A 24,293-nucleotide genomic window follows, 5' to 3' on the forward strand; every position below is an offset into this window, starting at 1 on the left:
ACCCAGTAAAGTTATTTTTCATTAAAGAAATGAATTATGACCAAGTTTAATACAGAAGTTAGAATTCCTTAAAGCCTCCAGCACATCTGTGACTCAAATGTCTGTAGAAAGCAGCAGGACAAGCACTATCAAAGTCTGGTGTGCTGATCTGGAGTCTGTAATGAGGTAAGGCGTCCTTTACCCGTTCCGTCTCTGTTAAAACAAAATCGCGCACATGGCTTCCAAGCTCATGTCAGGCTCCAGACTTCATGCTACAGTTCTACCTTACTCCAGCTAGGACTGAGTCTAACCACAGAGGTGCCTGGTGGGATAAAGGTCACATGGCAAAGAAGCTTCTAAACTGTTTTTGGTTCTAAGGCAAATGAGGCTATCCAGGAGCCCTGGGGTCTTTTAAATGTCCCCTGGCCTTCTTCTGACCCTGCATACACCTTACATTCTTCCTTTAATGATTGACACTCAGTGGGTAGGTGCCTCGAGGCCATCGAAGTTGTAGCTGCTTCTTCATCAAAGTGACTGTTTACAGCTGGTTTGAGTTGGATGCCAATAAACAGGATTCTTTTTGTCTCAAAATAAAAAGCAGCTTAAGTCCCTAATGATAAGGATTTTGTGCTTTGTAGAGCAAAAATTCAGCTAGGTTGAGACAGCCAGGCCCTCAGCTTAGCAAATCAGAGTACTTTATACTTCCAGCTAAACCGCTTTTATCTCCTCAAGTGACTGGGCTATAGATTCTTATCATTGTGGCAGAAGTGATGAGGGTAACATCTTTAGTTGGAAATCATTGGCAACATGTGGTGAAAGCTTAAGATGTTGTCACACTTTAACTTGGTCCTAATCTGTTCAAAGGCAGTTCAGACTTTCTAACTGCACCAGCAGGTAGACAGAGTCAAAGACCATCAGGGCAAAATAGCTCATGCCATTCTTCGGCGAGTTTATGACTTTCATAAAAGTGTTACAAAGAAACTGCAGCAGTAACTGTTATTGTCTAAATGAAGAGCTTATGTTCACCCAACCATATTTCATTAACTTGTACCTTCCAAGCTTCTACATTTCCTGCCTTGTTTGTGCAGTGCTAGAAGCAATGGTAAATGTTTCAATGCCTATTCTAAGTGAAAGGAGAACAAGAGAAATGTACAAATTATCCATCCTCATACCTTTGACTTTTTAGTAGCATTTGGCCAACTGACTTACACGTATGAACATCTACAATTAGCAAGTAGCACACATGGGCCATACATGTCTGAGAAACCAGGATCGCACATCCCCAGAATTTCTGACTAATACAATGTGTGTTATGAATTGTGAAATACTATGTTGATGTGGGATCCAAAAATGAATCATTAGCTTCCAACAGCAAAATGACAAACTTTTGGCAACACTTTAAATGTCACAAGTGGAGATTCCTGAGGAGAATGGTAAAAAATAGATCTGGGATTTGCAATGGAATTGGGCGTTTTTGAAAATCCAATGATTTGTGAATAAGGGTCCAATCCTGTTCCCATTGATATCAATGGGAGTTTTCCCCTTTACCTTTATTTGGAGCAGAATTAGACATAGATTTTTCTCTCACGTTTATCGTTCACAGATGGACTAAGGACGTCAGGTTTCTTGATGAGCAAACTTCATGCCATTCAGAAGATACATTTATTTTTAAAATAACTCAGACAACTGCTGTGTGTCATGGACTATGAATAAGGGAATCTCAGTCTGAGCAGAATTTATTCTGCCACCTGTTCAGAAAAAAGCCTCTAATTTTGGAAATGTTAAATGCAAAACCCAAGAATAGCATTGGTTTCCCCCACCTTGTATAGAGAAGTCTCAGCAGTCTGAATTGCCATGGCAAAGGAAATTAATGTATTGCCAGAACATGCTGAGGATATTGCTCTCTCTATAGTTCCTTTTTCAGACTTGTTAGGCATTATTTACCAGTTTTGATTTGCTGAAAGATTTCACAAAATGTTATTTCTATGTGTAAAAAGCTAATCATGTGTTTAGACAAATCTAGCCTTATTCTCCCAGTTGTGTGAATTAAAGGGCAGAAACCCCCTCCCAGTGCTACGGGCTTTGTGGATGTTTGACTCAAGTTTCAAACTTTTCAGCATGTGTGGAAATGTCCTGTGCAATGTATGTGCAAGTGGTGGAAATGCTTAAAACCAGTATTGAAGCTGTAGGTGCAAGGCTCTCTGGCTTTGCTATGTGCCCTTGCTTATCAGTAAATCTGTAAGTACGGGTGTGAAGAGTCTCGTTTACTAGATCCTAAGTACAAACACAGATGTAGCTATGGGATGCCTACAGCTAAGTCTGTAGCTTGTGATCATCCTGATCTACCTGTATCACAATAGGCAGAGTTTGGCGATTGACTCAGTTTCCTGTAACTCAACGACTCTGGATTGTAGAGCAAATGTTGTGATCACCATGGTAGAATAAACACCCTACTGTTGTTACTACCATAAAGATGATGAATCAGACATTCATATTCTTCAAATAAATCAGTTTTAAAAGGGCTGTGTATTTTCCCTCACTAGTATTAGTACTGTCTTATTACACAAGCTAATTAACTTTGACTCCTTATTACAGGGATAAATTAGCATTCCCAGATATTAATGGACACATCTGCAGTTGCTCCTGTGCCTTTTCTCTCTCAATACTTTTTTATTCATTTTTCATACAAAAATAAGAGAAAGTATTTTCCCTTTCCTGGTATATCTAGTAATACCTGATAACGTCTCTTCTCTGATCTCTCTGTTGCAGTCTGTGCATTTTTCTAGTTAGGAGATGCACTTTAGGAGGGAAGGGTTGTAAAGAGAAAGTACGTGACATGAGAGGAAAAAACAGAAGCTGCTTTCATACATTAAAAGTCAGACTGATAGACAAGGATTCGCAGCAGAATATAGCAGAGCCCTTTGTAAGACAAACAACAAGTTTTCATGCTCAGATGGAGATTCTTGGGTTAAATTGCTATCTTTGAGTTCTGAACTTGGAAAGGTATTAAAGTGGAATTAAACCTTTACACAATCCAGCTCTTGTGTCATTCAGGATTTTTTTTAGGTCTGTTTAATTGTACATAGCAGCAGGGTTCTGAGTGACTGGTGCTCTAAAGAAATAAGGGGTAGGGTTAAGTCTGCAGCCCACAGCTCTCTGCTAATCCTTCTTGTTCCTTGAAGAAGGATTTACTTTTGCTGCCAGCTTGTGAAAGACTTTCCTGGTCCACAAGAGATTGTTGTGGCTTTCCTGGGGAGGTGCGGTTGCTATAGCAGGGAGTCACGCCTGGCTATTCTCTCAAACCATACTGAGAATGGGCCAAAAAAGAGCTGAAGAAGAGTATAACTGGGGATTAGAAAGTGGAACAATGGGAGACAGGAAGATAGGAGTGGGAACAAATAAGAATTACAGCACCAAAAATAATGCAAAGTGACAAAAAGAGGAAATAGAAAAATAATAGCTGACAGTCTGGCTGAAAAGAGAAACTACTACAAAAGAACAATTTATTTTCAACTGACAAAGAAAATAACAGGGCATTTGGGAAATAAGACACAGTCTTGTGTCTTAACATTATTTTGGTTCTTATTGGACAGCAAGCACATACTGCAAACATACGAAATCTACCCATCTCTGCCATGATCTGTCTATTGCAAACTAGAACAGCGGGGTTTGGTTTTTATTTTGTTTCTAAGGCATATTGCTCGTGGAGTTCCGTCTCTGCAGATTAGATCAAGGGTAATTCTGGAATTTCCATACACAAGCGTTGCTGTTTGGATCATTATTAAAAGAAAAGTGCCAGCTCTACACTCTGTTACATTTCTGGAACGATTCCCAAAGCAGTAACTGCTGCTAAGAAAATGCCATCAGTGCTCTTGTTGCTTACAGGACAAATCCTGCAGGCATGACCCCAGCAAAGCTTCCACTGAAGTTAATGCTTTGCTTTAACTTGGCCTAGGCAGGGACTGTGGATCCAATCCTGCAATATGCTGTGAGGCAGCGAGGGGCCGCCAGTCCCAGCACTGATTGGGCTCAGCAGCTTTGGAGAATCACCCCCTGAGTGAAGACAGTGAGATTTCACCCCTCTAGGATTTTCCCTAGATGCTACTTTCTTCTTCAAAAAAACTTTCCCATGCAAATCAAATGGGAAAAAGTTGCACAAAGATTTGAACTTTTCCAAGTGAATGAAGAGAAGCAGAAGTCTCAGTCAAGTTAAAGAGCTTGCCAAACAACAACAAATTAAGAAAAGTTTCTTAAAAATAATAATAAAAAAGTCATCTCTGCCTCTAACAGCAAATCTCTCTGAATGCCTGTCCGGCACCCTACTGTTTTATATATAGGGGATGCAAAGCGATATAGCAGATGAAACATTTTGTTTATAAAGTGTCTGTGGTTTGTTTTATTTCACATGTTTTTGCAATATAGATAACAGATTACACCATGGAGCTTTCACTGCCTTGTGCAATAATGATACTACAAAGCCTTTGTAGGGGTATTAATAATAGATTGTGTTGATGAGTTTGGAGAAGCTGGCAATAGACCCCCCACTGCAAAGACATTAACACCACAGGACTAAGGTATCTTTTCCTTGCAAATCAGTTGCTAAATTGGCTGTGCTGATGGGTTCGGGCACAAGCTCTTGTACAGCATCCCTGCAGCAGTCTCAGGAAGTTATTTTGTTTTATACTGGCATATACCATTTTTTCTTTTTAATGTTTATAGTTGAGAGGAAAGGACCTGTATAAATTCTTTCCTTAAGTCATTCTTGCCAGCCAAGAAATAATTTATCATTTAAATCTAAATTGCATTGATGGGTGATTTTTTTTTCTATACAAGTGAAGGCCAAAGCACTGAATCATGAACTTATAATTTCTCTGCTTCTCTTTCTTACCATGGGATCTAGGGCCCTTTTGGTGAATTTCCATATAAAAGTGATATTAGCAAAGAAATTTGCCATGTTGTTAACAATGGAAATTCATAGGAAATTGTAATTTCGGAATGCCATGTAGTGTATTAGAGTGATAAGCCTTCTAGTCAGAGTCATTAATATTCAATACTTTGGAGGCAAAACAAGCCGTATGTGAAAAAACTGGCTTGTGATGTAATGCACCAAATTCTGCTCAGGGTGTTAGCCATGAAACCCACTTGAAATCAGTGGCATTGCACAGGAGGAAAGGGAGGGTGAATTTAGCTCAGTATACATCAAAAGTTGAGTGCAAGTCCGAAGAAGGAAAAATGGCAAAAATAGTGTTTCGGGAGGTGGGGTTAAAGCCTCCTTACTCTGCAGAGTTCCTGCAGAAATGCAGACTGCCCATTGTGCACTATGCTTTCATGGCACGTTGATATGTTTTGGAGTAATGCAAAAGGGATAACTCCACATGTCTGGGTCTCGAGTATTTTTTTGACTCCATGGATAAAATAATGCTATTTCAGAAAGATTTATACTGCCTGAAAGTATAGTTCTAACAAAATCATCACATCTTGTTAATCCATTAGGCTTTTTAATTGCAGCCAGGACTTTATGAATTCAATTGGTGCTCTTAACTTTTATAACACTTTCCACGCTCCCAAACAGATTAGGGGAAAATTGCAGCCATAATCTGTACGGTGCAATTGCCATGCTATAAAGAGGAATGGGAGTAGCTTGGAAGAGCAATTGGATTCCCAAAGGTGGAGCACAGTGGAGCAATATCAGTGACTTTGTAAATGAAAAATTGTTTTAATTCCGTTCTAGCAGCAATAATTTGATTGTTCATAAATTCCTCCATCAAGTGTTGTAAGGAAAAGATGTCATAAAATAAAACTGTGTGACAGTGATAGAAGACAGCAGAACAAAGTGGTCAATTAGGGTGTGAAAATTAAAAAAATCCATTTGCCATATTCTACTTGAAGCAAGACGCTCCAAAGCACTTTACATTTCCCTGGTACTGTAGAGCTGTGGAAAATAAAATGAACTCAAAAGTTATAGCTGTGATTCAGCATGTGAGTCCTGTGGAAATCACTGAAACTATTTACAGGCTTAAAATTATGCATGTGCATAAGTACTTTGCTAGTGATGCAAGTCAGATTCCATCAGGGGCGGCTCTAGGAATCCCGCCGCTCCAAGCAGGGCGGCGCGCCATGGGGCGCGCTCTGGCGGTCCCGGTTCCGCGGCTCCAGGGGACCTCTTGCAGACGTGCCTGCGGAGGTTCCGCTGGTCCCGCGGCTCCGGTGGAGCATCCGCAGTCATGCCTGCGGGAGGTCCACCCGAGCCGCGGGACCAGCGAACCCTCCGCAGTCATGCCTGCGGGAGGTCCACTGGTCCCGCGGCTCCGGTGGACCTCCCGCAGGCATGACTGCGGAAGGTCCGCCGGAGCCGGCTGCCGCCCTGCCGGCAAAATGCCGCCCCAAGCGCGTGCTTGGCGCACTGGGGTCTGGAGCCGGCCCTGGTTTCCATATATCATAAGATCCCATGTTCTGAGAGAGTATCTGTATCCGGGGAGCGGAGTCATTGTGTGAATTCATGGCTCCACTAAAGTCAATGGCGAACAAAACTCCCATTTACTTCAGTGGGGCCAGGATTTCACCCATCATGTGACATCATGCTACCTTTTATTATTATTTTATATAGCCTTTTCCGTTAGGTGGCATTGCCAAGCAAATAATAAGGACCTTAAGACAACACAAATAAGATAATCACTGAAGTGTTGGTGAGAAAAAGAACACCAGATTACTGTTAAGATGTGCTACAAATAATTACTCAGATTTACACTTCAAATACATATTGAAATATAGAATCATAGAACTGGAAGAGACTTTGAGAGGTCTCTAGTCCAGTCCCCTGCACTTGTGCCAGGACTAATTATCTAGACCATCCCTGACAGGTGTTTGTCTAACCTGCTCTTAAAAATCTCCAATGATGGAGATTCCACAACCTCCCTGGGCAATTTATTCCAGTGCTTAACCACCCTGACAGTTAGGAAGATTTTCCTAATGTCCAGCCTAAACCTCCCTTGCTGCAATTTAAGCACATTGCTTCTTGTCCTGTCCTCAGAGGTTAAGAAAAACAATTTTTCTTCCTCCTCCTTGTAACAACCTTTTAGATCCTTGAAAACTGTTATCATGTTCCTTCTCAGTCTTCTCTTTTCCAGACAAAACAAACCCAAATTTTTCAATCTTCCCTCATAGGTCATGTTCTCTAGACCTTTAATCATTTTTGTTGCTCTTCTCTGGACTCTCTCCAATTTGTCCACATCTTTTCTGAACTGTGATGCCCAGAACTGGACACAATACTCCAGCTGAGGCCTACTCAGTGTGGAGTAGAGCGGAAGAATTACTTCTCATGTCTTGCTTTACAACACTCCTGCTAATACATCCCAGAATTATGTTCACTTCTTTTGCAACAGCATTACACTGTTGACTCATATTTAGCTTGTGGTCCACTATGACCCCCAGATCCCTTTCTGCATTACTCCTTCCTAGGCAGTCATTTCCCAATTTGTATGTGTGTAACTGATTTTTCCTTCCTAAATGGAGTAATTTGCATTTGTCCTTTTCGAATTTCATCCTATTTACTTTAGACCATTTCTCCAGTTTGTCCAGATCATTTTGAATTTTAATCCTATCCTCCAAAGCACTTGCAACCCCTCCCAGCTTGGTATCATCCGCAAACTTTATAAGTGTACTCTCTATGCCATTATCTAAATCATTGATGAAGATATTGAACAGAACTGAACTCAGAACTGATCCCTGTGGGACCCCACTCATTATGACCTTCCAGCATGATGGTGAACCATTGATGATTGCTCTCTGGGAACGGATTACCAACCAGTTTTGCATCCACTTTATAGTAGCTCCATCTAGGTTGCATTTCCCTAGTTTAGTTATAAGAAGGTCTTGTGGGACAGTATAAAAACTTTACTAAAATCAAGATATACCACATCTACTGCTTCCCCCTATCCACAAGGCTTGTTACCCTGTCAAAGAAAGCTATCAGGTTGGTTTGACATGATTTGTTGTTAACAAATCCATGCTGACTGTTACTTATCGCCTTATTATCTGCTAGGTGTTTGCAAACTGATTGCTTAATTATTTGCTCCATTATCTTTCCGGGTACAGAAGTTAAGCTGACTGGTCTGTAATTCCAAGAGTTGTCCTTATTTCCCTTTTTATAGATGGGCACTGTATTTGCCCTTTTCCAGTTTTCTGGAATCTCTCCCATCTTCCATGACTTTTCTAAGATAATCGCTAATGGCTCAGATATCTCCTCTGTCAGCTCCTTGAGTATTCTAGGATGCTTTTCATCAGGCCCTGGTGTCTTGAAAACATCTTATTTGTCCAAGTAATTTTTAACTTTTTCTTTCCCTGTTTTAGCCTTTTCTGATCCCACCTCATTGTCACTGGCATTCACTACGTTAGACGTCCAGTCGCCACCAACCTTCTTGGTGAAAACCGAAACAAAGACGTCATTGAGCACCTCTGCCATTTCCATGTTTTCTGTTATTATTCCGTCCCCCACCCCCATTGAATAACAGCCCTACCCTGTCCTTGGTCTTCCTCTTGCTTCTAATGTATTTGTAGAATGTTTTCTTGTTACCCTTTATGTCCCTACCTAGTTTGATCTCGTTTTGTGCCTTGGCCTTTCTAATTTTGTCCCTACATATTTGTGCTGTTTATATTCATCCTTTGTAATCTGACCTAGTTTCCACTTTTTGTAGGACTCTTTTTAGAGTTTCAGATCATTGAAGAGCTCCTGGGTAAGCCAGGGTGGTCTCTGGCCATACTTCCCATCTTTCCTACGCAGTGGGATAGTTTCCTCTTGTGCCCTTAATAATGTCTCTTTGAAAAACTGCCAACTATCTTCTATTGTTTTTCCCTTTAGACTTGCTTCCCATGGGATCTTACCTACTAACTCCCTGAGTTTGCTAAAGTCTGCCTTCTTGAAACCCAATGCCTTTATTTTGCTGTTCTCCCTCCTACCATTCCTTAGAATCATGATCACTTTCACCTAAGCTGCCTTCCACTTTCAAATTCTCAACCAGTTCATAGCTTTTAATGTTAGTGTTCATCTACAAGTGGTAGTATTACCTACAGTGATAACTAAGGGGTGGGTTAGCAAATGCTCTTTTCAATTTTTGCTATATAAAAAGATGAATTTTTGTTAGCATCTTTCAGAAAGGTTACTTTTTCGTAAACTTTTAATTTTTATGCAGACTTTATTGGTCCTTCAAGAAAGTGAAATGGCTTAGTTTTACTGAAACTTCAGCTATGAAATTGCCTTCAGCAAAATAAGTAATTATTTTTTTTCTGAGGGGAAATCTGAAATGTTCCAGTACTTCTTAAAATGAATTGTTAATTTTTTTCCCAAGCCATAAACTGTAGCATTTCAGTTTTGCTTTGGCACAATGGGGATATTTTGAATATTTGAATTTAATGTAACCAAGCAACAGTCTTTCCTTTTCTATATGCAGCCATAATCCAAAGGACATGACTTTTTTTTGAAGTTCTGCTGAACCATATGTGGTGTTTCCGCCATTCTAAGCTGCATATAGTGTACGGCTGAAGTCTGAGTAATAGAGCTATATTATGAAATATCATTAGACATTTAGTTTCTCTCTTAATAAAATTCAGTTGTTGTGAAAAGCTTATCCTACTTCAGTTCTGACATATTTTGTACCATATAATATGAATACCAAGTACATGCTTGGTTGGCATGGATGTATGTATACCCATGATTTCAATGACATACAAAAATCATTGTCAATATACTAAAGTGTCAGAGTTAAAGGTTATTTACAATATTTACCAAAACCAGAGACAATAATCTTTGCATAATTATTACATAAACAAAAGTTTAGCTATCTTACATTTTTTTCTAACAGAGAATGTCAGAACTACACAGAAAGGAAAATGATTTAAAGTCCCTGATGGTCAGACAGCAGCATCTGTCATCTAGCGTACATCAAATATCTTAATACCTTCCTATTTATTGCTTGACTGCAGAGGTCCTGTAAATAAACAAATTGACTGATAGTCTATTTTTATAACTCTATCCTGTTTAAAAAACCTCTTGAACCACACTTAATTTGAACAGCAAATTTTACACTGCACATTGAGATCTCTCAGCTCATAATAAATTAGTTATAATAAAACTATTAAAACCTATTTGCCCACAAACAGAAGGAAATTAAGGGCTCTGGTGAAGCAACAGAAAGGTAAAGGGCAGGTTGTTAGGACGTTATAAGAGTAAACAGCAGAACAGTGATTCTCAGGAGCCGAGCAGGGTCAAATTTAAAGCAAGATAACTACGCTAGAGATAATAAATCAGTTGTACATATTAAACACCAGATGGTTCTGCCCTATGCAGGAAAGCACAATGGATCATGTAACTGTGGCTGTGTTTGTAAGGATTACTGAATCAGCCTGACTTCACAGGGATATCCTAACATATAAAATCTTAATGGCCATTTCCGCTGGTGAACATTTTCATCTACTGTTTAAAGATAGGACCACATTTCTCAGACATTTCGTTGCCCCCAGAATGTATATTCCATTAATTTGATAAGTGCAGCCATTTTCAAACACAGAGTGTATTTTGCTTTCTAATACTGTAAGGTTTCACAGCGATTATTACCAATACTCAAATGAACAAAACAGTCTATTGTTCCAAGCTTTAGGTCAGCTAAATCCCCTAAGTGTTTCAGGCATAGATGCAAACACACTTACAAAAAACCCAAAACTATTGAGTTGTCTTTCCAAATTGTCCAGGCAACAGAACTTATTTATAAAACTCTTGCAATCATTGATTCAAAACAAGGTTTTCTTGTTCTGCTTGTCTCTTTTGTCTTCTTTGAACAATTTTCTTTGGAATGTTTTCGTTGTGCTTAGGAGTCAGAGATTTCCTGGGGCTTCTAATAAAGGCATTTGGTTCCCACTCTCTGCATACTTTAACAAGTCCAAGGATTTTGAGGTTTGATGTTAACTTGAGAGAGCTGGAGATAATCAGCAACGGGGGTAAAAAGTCAGTTATGCAAATTATTTGTAAAATGTATGGCAAGGCAAAAGAACCATTTCTCCAAATGTGGTTAGTGTGGGGCATAGTCTTTGTCTCAGCTCAGAACATCCACATGTCGCTCCTCAAATTTATTGCTTTGATTGAAACCTGTATAGGGTGATCTGTAAAGTATTCCTGCTATCCTAGGCTTCTCAACAGGTTTATTGCCATTCATTTATAAAACGAGCAGTCTAATGAGCAGTGTTTTAGATCAGAGATATCAAAGTCTGGTCATTTGTCAAGATTAGTTTCCTGTTGTGAGACTGCCTTGTGCAAAAAACGTACATAACCCTGGGTTACTCTCTGGGAGTTGAAAAACCTATAAGCACCGTATCAGATAAACGTAATGAAATTTTAATAATCCCAGAATTAAATGCGATTCACTGCAGTTTGTGTGTATAGATTGCTATACACGCCTCACAGGTTGAGACTGTCTGAGCGTGGGTGATAGCATTTTTATATTTCCAAGGGTAAATGTAAGGGAAGGTGTGACGTCCACACAGTAATGTGAAACAGAAATACAAATCTAATGTAATTGGTAAATTGAATGAATTAGTATTATATTAATCTGTTTGTGACTCGTTACACTGAAAAGACCACCAGTGATAATGTTACTACAGAAACACTGCCTCTCTGGGTACAGCAAGTTACCTGTAAATAACATTGACTATTTTACATTTACATTATAAAGCGCTCTGCACCCTGAAGAATATCAAACCACTTCACAAGGCATGGAAACACAGAAGGTGGCAGTCAGGCGAACAATGCAGTGCAAGTACAACGGGGGGGAAGGGAAACTTGTACACATTTAGAAAGAGTGAAGGTTATTTTATACACGTTCTTATTTACAGTTCACAAACTACAGAGCAAGAGAGCTCTGGAGCCTAAGTGTCTTACTGAGATGCTTTTTTGTACATCAAGTTACATTATTGTTTCTACTTCCACTGGGTGGTGGTAGATTTCATGTCTTTCTAGTGAGTCGATTTCCCATTGGGAGAGAAATTAGTGGCACAGACTTGGGGTATTATCTAGTATGATTTGTTTGTTTACAAAACATGGACCAGTCCTGCTAGCCTGGAACACAAAAGGCCAAAACTACACACCAACTATTTCAATGGCAAAAGCACAGCTAAGACCCACCAGCTCAAGCCCTGTCAGCAAGGAAAGCTCCTGTCTCTGTCCCACTGGGCTCAATCCCTGTGCCTTTAGCACATGCGGTCATTTCCCCTTTTTCTGCTTGTGTCCAGCACTTCTCACCTGGAATCCCCTTAGCGCAGAATTACCATCTTAGCCTTTTGTCACAGGGAGCTCAGGGACTGTTCTGCAACACGGAGAGGTTTGGCTCAGACAGGTTTGACTCGATTCAGTGTCTGCTGTAGCCAGCTCCTCTGCTAGTCTCCATCTAGACAAGAAGAGCGTCCCTATCCCCTCAGAGACTGTCTGGGTGCAATTGTTGTGACCTGCCTTCATGGGATCCCTTGGACCAAGCCCTTTGTGTTTATACTGAAGCTGTCCATAGAAAGGGTTAGAATGTATCAATAATTCAGAACATGTTTAATTAACATCACAGCCGTCTCACGGAGTTTCATTCTGTATTATCATAGTTGCAGCAGCAGCAAGGAGACTTTTTTAAGGATCCTCCTCCCTGGAGTAACAGGACTGTGGCCACTGTCTAAAGTACCTTTTAAAGATCATTTTAAACAACAGCGTTGATTTGAAATGCAAATGAAGTCAGGAAGGTTGAGACTGCAGAGGCTGCAATTTCCCCCTTGAGAAGCTGTTCTTTCTAGAGCCTGTCAGAGGCTGTTCCCACCTGTTGGGCTGCTCCCATGCCTCCTTGTATCCATCCACAGAGTTGTACTGACGCGAACACAGGTTCACTGTCACAGTGGTGTGAATGAACGGATGCCAGTGAGAGGAGTCAGATGCCTTCACCCCAGACTTGCTAATCTTCAGCTTCTTTAAGCTTGTTCCATCACAACAACTCTTCAGACAAAAGATACAAGCTTAATTAAACCAAGCCAATCAGGTTTAAACAGTTAAATAAAAGTCACTTTTTAAAGCGGTTACAACTGTTTGCTCCTTGTTTAGTCTTTTAATTAAGGCTGTCAAGCGATTAAACAAATTAATCACGATTAATTGCACTGTTAATAATAGAATACCATTTATTTAAATATTTTTGGATGTTTTCTACATTTTCAAATATATTGATTTCAGTTACAACACAGAATACAAAGTGTACAGTGCTCACTTTATATTTATTTTTATTACAAATATTTGCACAGTAAAAACCTAAAGAAATAGTATTTTTCAATTCACCTAATACAAGTACTGTAGTGCAGTCTCTTTATCATGAAAGTTGAACTTACAAACGTAGAATTATGTACAAGAAAGCCCTGCATTCAAAAATAAAATACACCTCTACCCCGCTATAACACGACCCTATATAATACGGGTTTGCTTATAGCATAGTAGCAGCGGGGCTTCGGCAGCGCTTTAAAGGGTCCGTGGCTCCAGCTGCTGCGGGGAGCCCCGGGCCCTTTAAATCCCACAGGAGCCCTACTGCCACTACCCCGGGGCTACGGCACCGGAGCTCGCCGGTGATTTAAATGGCCCAGGCTCCCCACAGCAGCCAGAGCCCGGAGCTCTTTAAATCACTGCCGGAGCCCTGCCGCTGCTACCCCGGGGCTGCAGCAGTGGGGCTCGGCCGGCGATTTAAAGGGCCTGGGGCTCTGACTGCTGTGGGGAGCCCCGGGCCCTTTAAATCACTGCTAGAGCTGTGCCGCCCCTACCCCGGGGCTATGGCAGCGCGGGGCTCCACCGGTGATTTAAAGGGTCTGGGGCTCCCCGCAGCGGCTGGAGCCCAGAGCTCTTTAAATCACCTCTGGAGCCCTGCCGCCCCTACCCCGATATAACGCAGTAGGGACTTTTGGCTCCCCACAACCACGTTATAGCATGGTAGAGGTGTAATGTAAAATTTTAGAGCCTGCAAGTCCTCTCAGTCCTACTTCTTGTTCAGCCAGTCGCTCAGACAAACAAGTTTGGTTACAATTTTCAGGCGATAATGCTGCCCGCTTCTTGTTTACAATGTCACCTGAAAATGAGAACAGGTTGTTCTCATGGCACTGTTGTAGCTGGTGTTGCAAAATATTTACGTGCCAGATGCGCTAAAGATTCATATATCCCTTCATGCTTCAACCACCATTCCAGGGGACATGCATCCATGCTGATGATGGGTTCTGCTCGATAACGATCCAAACCAGAATGGACCAACACGTGTTCATTTTCATCATCTGAGTCAGATGCCACCAGCTGAAGGTTGATTTTCTTTTTTGGTGGTTCAGGTTCTGTAGTTTCTGCATTGGAGTGTTGCTATTTTAAGACTTCTGAAAGCATGCTCCACACCTCGTCCCTCTCAGATTTTGGAAGGCACTTCAGATTCTTAAACCTCGAGTCAAGTGCTGTGGCTGTCTTTAGAAATCTCACATTGATATCTTCTTTGCGTTTTGTCAAATCGGCTGTTAAAGTGTTCTTAAAAAGAACATCTGATGGGTCATCATCCGAGTCTGCTATAACATGAAATATATGGCAGAATGTGGTAAAACAGAACAGGAGACATACAATTCTCCCCCAAGGAGTTCAATCACAAATTTAATTAACATTTTATTTTTTTTAAAAGCATCATCAGCAAGGAAGCATGTACTCTGGAATGGTAGCTGAAGCATGAAGGGGCATATGAATATTTAGCATATCTAGCACGTAAATACCTTGCAACGCCAACTACGAAAGTGCCATGTGAACGCCTGTTCTCATTTTCAGGTGATGTAATTAAGAAGCAAGCAGCAGTATCTCCCATACACAGACTTGTTTGTCTTAGCAATTGGTGGAACAAGAAGTAGGACTGAGTGGACTTGTAGGCGCTAAAGTTTTACATTGTTTTGTCTATGAGTGCAGTTATGTAACAAAAAATATCTACATTTGTAAGTTACACTTTTACAATAAAGAAATTGCACTACAGTACTTGTATAAGATGAAAAATGTGATTTCTTTTGTTTATTATTTTTATAGTGTAAATATTTGTAATTAAGAATAATTATATAGAGTGAGCACTGTACACTTTGTTCTGTGTTGTAATTGAAAACAATATATTTGAAAATGTAGAAAAACATGCAAAAATATTTTATAAATTTCAATTGGTATTCTATTGTTTAACAGTGCAATTAATCACGATTAATTTTTTTGAGTTAATTGCGTGAGTTAACTGCGATTAATCGACAGTCCTACTTTTAATCCTTTTAGCTACCTTATTACGCATTTGCACCAAATATTTCCCTTTTAGGGACTGACCAGCTAATGCCTTTTTATAATTTTGTTAAGTTGACCAATAAAAATTTATGGTCAGATTTTCTCCCTCTGTTAATAATTTGCATCTACCAGCAAAAATAGCGGTAGGAAAATCCAATGTAATGTAGGAAATGAAATGGCCTTATTTTCTGGAGGTGTCCCAGAGTCTCCTGAGGCATCAGATTCCATTTAATAGGCTTGGTTCATTATGTATCCAACAAGGAGCTTGTTGGCTGGTTTGTGAGGCATGTACAATATACAGGCATGTTAAAGTTCTCTCCCACCTTGTCCGTACGCTCAGCCCACCTTTTCACTAAAGAACTAGTAGCTGCCATTTTGCTGTATTTCCTCAGCTGAGACAAAATGAAGGCCTATGAGGCACATATCTAGCAGCCCCGATAGGGCATACACCCTGAAATGGAGTCCATTTGCCTGTTAACCAAAAGGTGGTCATTTTGAAAAACAAAGAGAAAAAAACCTCAGGACATATTTTTCTTTTCCCTGTAAGCAGAGCAGAGCATATCTACTATACAAATATCCATGTGCTGCTCATTGCCTTGGAAACCTGTATATATTACAAGACTTTACCTTGCATTTCTATGTACACCTCTACCCCGATATAATGCGACCCAATATAACACGAATTCGGATATAACGCGGTAAAGCAGTGCTCCAGGGGGGCGGGGCTGTGCACTCAGGTGGATCAAAGCAAGTTCGAGATAACGTGGTTTCACCTATAACGCGGTAAGATTTTTTGGCTCCCGCGGACAGCATTGTATCAGGGTAGAGGTGTATTGCCATGAAAAGATGCTAAAATCTAGGATCACCAAGCACACTGTATGCTACAGGAAATTAATTAATCACTCACCTTTATTTGGAACGGTGCTTTTCCTGCAAACTCACTGGGGGAGCTTCCCAACTGCCATTAGAGAATCAAAATAAAACTAAATGAAATGATTAAAGTGTCACCTTCAAAAATGAACAATTGCTGCAAGTGGGGGAGTTCTGAGAGTTTCATGAGCTGTAGTGAGTGTTCTGGAGTCTGTGATTATGGCGATGGTTTAGTGGGTCATATGCTGTGTACCTCTGGAGGAGCCAGAGGGGGTTTCACATCCTTCCAAAAGGTAAACTACCTCCTCTGAAACAGGTTAGTCTGGAAATGACTCAACAGCCCAAGGAACCCTCGTGTTCTTCCACACAGGGCTGGCTTTAGCAAGTGCGGGGCCCAATTCGAACCGTTTCAACGGGGCCCCAGCAGGGATGATTGTATATATATAAAAAAAAAATGTAAAAAACACATGGGGCTTGTACTCACTGGGCGGTGCTCCGAGTCTTCGGCAGCGGGTCCTTCACTCGCTCTAGGTCTTCGGTGGCACTGAAGGACCCGCCACCAAACTGCCGCTGAAGACCCAGAGCAAGCGAAGGACCCACTGCCGAAGTGTCGTCGAAGACCCGGAGCGCTGCCAGGTGAGTAAAAATTAAAAAGGTGCCTCTAGCCAGGGAAGAGATTCTCACTGGGCGCAGGGCCCTCTTAGGCGCGGGGCCCGATTCGGGGGAATTGGTGGAATTGGCCTAAAGCCAGCCCTGCTTCCACATATCTTGCCCAGACAATAGTGCCCCTCCTCCCATGCACTAAGGATCCCTTTCTTGTTTCGATGCTCATTTGTTATCCTCCACAGCAATAATTATACTAGGACAGTATAGTTACAAAATCACTACTGGGTTAGGTATCAGAAAATTAGTTTGGGTAGCCTAAGGTTTGACTCAAATCTTTCTCCAAAAGTTGAAATGAACTGAATTTGTTTAGAGCTTTCAAAGAAATTAAATAACTTTGTTCCCTTTTTCTCTTGTGCCTCTGGAATTCTTGGTTTCATCCCCTGATGGAGGAACAACAACATATTGAGACAGAGGCTGTTCTTGTGGTATTTCCAACCTGACCAAACCAAAGGTGCCCTGGAACTCTCATGAGGAAACTAGAGCTCAGGAGACTTCTAGACCAAAGGGTTCAGAATTCAAATAAGTTGGGTCCCCCTGGAGGTACTAAAGGTCACTGGTCGCTAATGTGCTAAGCCATGTGGCAGGCTGATCTGCAGTTCAATTAAAATCTGAACTTATTTTTCATGTTGAAATAACTATGGTACATGTTCTGACATTTCCCCTTCCTCTCTTTCCTTCTCACAGGCTATTTGCTGCTAAGTGCAGCGGCTGCATGGAAAAGATCGCCCCAACAGAATTTGTGATGAGAGCCCTGGAATGTGTTTACCACTTAAGCTGCTTCAGTTGCTGTGTCTGTGAACGACAGCTGAGGAAAGGAGATGAATTTGTTCTGAAGGAAGGACAATTGCTCTGCAAAAGTGACTATGAAAAAGAAAAAGACTTGCTGAGCTCAGTGAGCCCCGATGACTCAGACTCAGGTGAGCTCTTCTTGCACCTGTTCCAATTGATAGTTATGAACGGGCAAAGTGGGATGGAAAAGTCAGAGCCATCCTGACCCATAGACTCACAGGCAGTGGAAGAAGCGGTCACAGGGGCCAGTCAGTCAGTCTGATTTTGGAGACCACCCATAGGTGCCCTTTCTCTCAGACTCCATTGTGCTGGTGCCTTGACCCCTTTACCCTTGGGGATTATTGCACTGCCCATTAAGCGCTATCCCCAAATATCTAGTCTAGATCTTTCCGTCCTTAGCTTCAGGCCATTGCTCGTTGTCCTACCATCTTAGTAGAGGACAAGAATAATTTACAAGATGCTGAGATCCAAATAAGATATTGTTGTATAAAACCAGGAATGGATAAATCTGTCACCTTAGAGTCTAAGGTGCCACAAGGACTCCTGTTCTTTTTGTGGATACAGACTGACACGGCTGCTACTCTGAAACCTGTCTGGTTTGGTTACCCAGGGCCTGCCCCAAAGCCTAATGTTGTCACTGGGAGTCTTTCCATCCATTTAAATAACAGATTGGGGTTGTATCATACGCCCATATTTCCTACCTGAGTACAGACAACTTGCTGTACATGCACATACATACCGGGTGTGTTATACATGCAGTACGTCATGAGGAACACACACAGCTGGCTTGCAAAATAGACTTAAAGAAGTGATGTAATTTCCCTGAGTTTTCTGAGATAAGTGTCTCTCTGCCAGTCACAAGTGGGAATGCTAAGAAAAGGCACAAATGCAATATTGAAATGTCAGGGACTTGAAGGAAACTGAACGCGGAGCGTGGCATTCCAATTGTGAAATTTGTGTAGCACTGGCAAAAACAGTGGCTTTGTGTCCGCTAGGTCAGTGGCTCTCAAACTTTCCAAATGACTGTATCCCTCTCAGGGCTCTGATTTGTCTTGCATACCCCAATTTACACCTCACTTAAAAACTACTTGTTTACAAAATCAGACATACAAATACAAAAGTGTCACAGCTCACTATTCCTGAACCATTGCTTATGTTCTCATTTTTACCATGTAATTATAAAATAAATAGCTTGGAATATAAATAGTGTATTTACATTTCAGCGTGTAGCACATAGAGCAGTATAAACCAGTCATTGTCTGTATGAAATTTGAGTTTGTACTGACTTCACTAGTGCTTTTTGTGTAGCCTGTTGTAAAATTGGCAAATATCTAGATGAGCTGATGTACCCTCTGGAAGACCTCTGCGTAGCCCTGGTTGAGAACCACTATGCTAGTGCTGCCTGAGTAGTTCACTCTAACACTAAGAAAGTCCTGCAGCAGGTCAAAGCAGGACGGAGGGTTTAACGTAAAAGATACAAAAAAATAATCCAGACTGGGCATTTTGCCACCTAGAGTCATTTTGCCACCAAATATTGCCACCTAGAGTCATAACATTTAATTTAGTAACTTCTGTCACACAGAGCTCACTCACCACGCAGACACTTCCAGAAGCTGCACTTCCTGCCAGTTTTAAAGTTGTAGGAGATAAACATGAGTTACAGGAAAAATATAGATGAGGGCCAAGTGATAGATTGGAACTCAGCATTTACTTGTCTTCCTTTTTGTAAAAAAAATCCTGAGAATTATTCCAACCCTCCTGGGTGGGTAACTATCACAGGTCAGTTTTTACCAAAGCAGCAGTACTTGAATTGGAATAAAATGAGTGATCCCGTCCCCGTCCTGCTCCGCAGAGCCATGACGCCCACCCTGCAAAAAGAGAGATTCTGGTGTCCCAGTTTCTTCTCATCAGTTCGTTGATGTTAAGGCCAGAAGGGACCTTGATGATCACCTGTTCTGAGCCCCTGCATTGCACAGGCCAGAGAACTTCACCCTGTAATTCCTTCTAGTGAAGGAACCCTCCTTCCCGGGGAGACAAGTCACGGTTCTCAAGCCCAGCATTTTGTTGGTGGGCTGATTAGCCATGTCCATTCTCTCAGCTCTGCTCCTGGTATTCCACTAGCGGCAGCAGTGAAATGGGGTAGGTGGCACAAGGGCTTGGCCTCACCCCCTAAAGACTCGAGTCCTGCCATGAGTAGCCGACAAACAACCCAATCTGCAGAGAGCATGTTATAATTTTACAAAATCAGGCCTGAGCCCTCCCATGTGGTTTGTGATTCAGTGTCCCAGTATTTGGGAAATATTCATACCTTTGACCCCCCCCCCATACTATGAGACTCTGTTCTGCTTCCCACAACTGCCACTGGGGACCCCCTTCCATTTCTGCCTCCACTTTAGTGGTCCTCTGGAAGAAAAACCCAGGGGCTTTCAATGCAGAGTCCCCTTGTGATGTCTCTGAGAGCAGCCGCTTGGCCTGGCCCCTGCCTCTTGAATTACCATGGGGAGGAGCCTACTCTCCATCAAATTCCCAGGAAAGATTTTCTAGGGAATGAGCAACCCTGCCTGCCCTCCGTCCTGAGCCAGGGGAGACAGCGAGAGGAGTGAGTTAATATGTCACGCTTTGATCCCCACTCAAGCGTTTGCAGCTCTGGTCTCAGCAGAGATCAGGCTCCAAGCCCTCTAGTGTTTGCAAGTCCAGAAGACATGGGATTCCTCTTTGCCTTATCTATTCATCCTGCTTTGAAAATCCTGCACTGCTGATGTGCCATGTCTGGCTCCCAGGCTCGAGACACGTACAAATCATTGCTAGTAGTCATTGGAACCACTCGTCTATTTCAGAGAAAATGTCGAAGAAAAACAGCGATTATCATTCCATTAAATGTACGAGCAACATGGATATTTGCTTCAGTTTTATGGGGAAAATATATTATTCTCAGTCTAACTCGGGGCAGTTTCTAGCCGTGATCTTTGCTTTGAGACCCACATCCTCCACGTTGTTAAAATTTTGTATTTCCATGTCAGGAATGTAGCGAGGCAAAGGTCACTGCTGCCTCAGCAGGATGTGCAGCTCTCAAGCCGTTTTTAGAGCCGGGGTTTATTTAGTGCCCTCAGACTCCTCACTCCATAAACCCCATGTGCAGGTTTCTGGCTCCTAGCGAATATGGCCACTAGAACGTATTTATCTAGCGTATGCGGGTTCCCTACTGCTTTTCAGATAGGATGGTCTCTCTATGTGAAACTCATTCAGGAATACTCAGGCCTTACTCAGACAAATTCCCATTGAAATCATCAGTCCCTAGTCTTCAGTACACTCGTGTTTCTGTCTTCATCCGCTTTCTGCCAAACAACAGCGTTGTGGATGGGTCTCTCCTGTTCTCCCATGCTACGTGTTAGCATCACAGCACACAGGCAGTGGTTGCCAGCTGTCAGCTGGCTTCATTTGACATTTACTTCTGACACTGATGCACACATCCTCCCCAGCCAGAGTCTCCTTGTGTGTCATGATCAAATCAGCAAGGCCCAGGAGGCTATCAGGGAAGCATAATGATGTGCGTTTGAGTTCAGCTTTACTTCCCCACGATACACACGGTAGCATCTCCAGCAGATGAGAAGCATTTTTTTCATCGACAAAGAACCCCAAGCCCCAGCCCACTCCATCCCCACAAAATGAATGTCACAATACATTTTTCCTTCCATTGTTTAAAACAGTGAAAGCCCAATGCTCCCCATTCCCTCTGTGAGTGCACATGATTTCACACAGCTCTGGATGAGTGCACCTTCTTCTCCAATCAAATATTTATCCACTGGCCACAAAAATAACTCTTCAATGAGCAACATGAACCTTCACAAACCTTCCCATAGAAACATCAGTCTGGAAAGTTAATGATGCCACAGTTATTGAAATGACAGAAATGCTCTTTAATCGTTATACAAAAGCCGCCTCTTAAACTGAAATACATCGTAGGTGCATGTGAATCAGCTCCTAAAATGAATTAAAAGTATAACTTGTTAATTCCCAAAATACAATATTTGAACGTATCCAAATTATAGTTTTTAATTTTAAAGATCTACAGAATAGTATATTAATGTTTTCTGAATGAAAATCAATGGTCTAGTGAAATTCATATAAAATTTGACTGCTGTGAATGATAAATTTTGGCCACAGATATTGATGTGGACACAGAAGTTATTTCAATGAGGAGAAAAATATGCACTTACTCATAAACCTTTGGCATGGGAGTTGGGATTTCTCACTACTAACCACTAACGCACACTACAAATATATTTATGCTATAAATGCTCATACACAGAGTCTAATATATACTTATATGGCCCCATGCCTACACACACTCATAGAAGCACATGCACAGGCCACACATAAAATCATAGAATCATAGGACTGGAAGCGACCTTGAGCGGTCATCTAGTCCAGTCCCCAGTAGGCAATTTATTCCAGTGTTTAACCACCCTGACAGTTAGGAAATTTTTCCTAATGTCCAACCTAAACCTCCCTTGCTGCAATTTAAGCCCATTGCTTCTTGTCCTGTCCTCAGAGGTTAAGAAAAACAAATTTCTCCCTCCCCCTTGTAACAATTTTTTATGTACTTGAAAACTGTTATGTCCCCTCTCAGTCTTTATCATGTACTTGAAAACTGTTATCATGTCCCCCCCCCCCCTTACTCTTCTCTTTTCCAGACTAAACAAACCCAGTTTTTTCAGTCTTCCCTCATAGGTCATGTTTTCTAGACCATAAATCATTGTTGTTGCTCTTCTCTGGACTTTCTCCAATTTGTCCATCTCCTTCCTGAAATGTGGTGCCCAGAACTGGACACACTACTCCAGTTGAGGCCTAATCAGTGCAGAGTAGAGCGGAAAAATTACTTCTCATGTCTTGCTTCCAATACTCCAGCTAATACATCCCAGAATTATGTTCGCTTCTTTTGCAACAGCGTTACACTGTTGACTCATATTTAGCTTGTGGTCCACTATGACCTCCAGATCCCTTTCTGCAGTACTCCTTCCTAGGCAGTCATTTCCCATTTTGTATGTGTGCAACTGATTGTTCTTTCCTAAGTGGAGTACTTTGCATTTGTCCTTTTCGAATTTCATCCTGTTTATTTCAGACCATTTCTCCAGTTTGTCCAGATCATTTTGAATTTTAATCCTATCCTCTAAAGCATTTGCAATCCTTCCCAGCTTGGTATCCTCCGCAAACTTTATAAGTGTACTCTCTATGCCATTATCTAAATCATTGATGAAGATATTGAACAGAACAGAACCCAGAACTGATCCTTTCAGGACCCCACTCATTACATCCTTCCAGCATGACTGTGAACTGTGTGAACCACTGATAGCTACTCTCTGGGAATGGTTTTCCAATCAGTTATGCACCCACCTTATAGTAGCTCCATCTAGGTTGCATTTCCCTAGTTTGTTTATGAGAACGTCATGCGAGACAGTATCAAAAGCTTTACTAAAGTCAAGATATATCACGTCTACTACTTCCCTCCTATCGATAAGGCTTGTTACCCTGTCAAAGAAAGCTATCAGGTTTGTTTGACACGATTTGTTCTTGACAAATCTATGCTGACTGTTACTTATCACCTTATTATCTGCTAGGTGTTTGCAAACTGATTGCTTAATTATTTGCTCCATTATCTTTCCGGGTACAGAAGTTAAGCTGACTGGTCTGTAATTCCAAGAGTTGTCCTTATTTCCCTTTTTATAGATGGGCACTGTATTTGCCCTTTTCCAGTTTTCTGGAATCTCTCCCATCTTCCATGACTTTTCTAAGATAATCGCTAATGGCTCAGATATCTCCTCAGTCAGCCCCTTGAGTATTCGGGGATGCATTTCATCAGGCCCTGGGGACTTGAAGACATCTAATTTGTCTAAGTAATTTCTAACTTGTTCTTTCCCTATCTCTGATCCTACCTCATTTTCACTGGCATTTACTATGTTAGATATCCAATCACCAACAACCTTCTTGGTGAAAACCGAAACAAAGAAGCCATTAAGCACCTCTGCCATTTCCACATTTTCTGTTACTATTTTTTCCCCCTCATTGAGTAAGGGGTCTATCCTGTCCTTGGTCTTCTTGCTTCTAATGTATTTGTAGATGTGTAGTGCAGTGAGAGAGATTATTGAGGTTTTTCATAATATGCAGAAATGCAGAAACAAGTAATATGTTAAAAGTTACCTCTGGGGCTGCAAAAATATTATAAACAACCAATTTTAAACTACATAGATTTGATTAAAAGAACTTTTATATTTTTAATAACATTTATATTTAAAATTTCTTTCTTTTGCAACCTTAGAGGTAACCACAGTTTTTAAAGTCATATCATATACAGCATAGAATAATCAGCAGGGCCCGATTCTGCAAATGTTTAAGGACACTCACATGAGTAGTCCCATTGACTTCAGTTACAGTTACATGCATACTTAAGTGCTTGCTGGATTTTGGCCTGGCATTTATGCACAAGGTCCCATTTAACATGATATCATCTGACTTAGGGTTAATTTTAAGTTTTAAAACAAATGAAGGATAATAGCTGAGTTCATTATCTTAAGGGGATGTATTGTTACTCCATGAATATATCCTTTCAAAAGTCCTATTCTCTTAGCAAACCAAAGAGAATGTTCTGATAGTTTTC

At 41.2% G+C, this 24,293-nt stretch overlaps 1 protein-coding gene across 1 annotated transcript in view; it reads left to right on the plus strand.

The window, feature by feature from the left end:
* LMX1B (LIM homeobox transcription factor 1 beta) overlaps positions 1–24,293 on the plus strand; it is a 125,947-nt gene that overhangs the window by 94,722 nt on the left and 6,932 nt on the right. The window contains exon 3 of the mRNA XM_044992972.1: positions 17,534–17,766. Within this exon, the coding sequence (XP_044848907.1) occupies positions 17,534–17,766 (233 nt within the window). The remainder of the gene's footprint in view (positions 1–17,533; positions 17,767–24,293) is intronic.

This window comes from Mauremys mutica, chromosome 18 (assembly GCF_020497125.1).
Source record: "Mauremys mutica isolate MM-2020 ecotype Southern chromosome 18, ASM2049712v1, whole genome shotgun sequence".
NCBI lineage: Eukaryota > Metazoa > Chordata > Testudines > Geoemydidae > Mauremys > Mauremys mutica.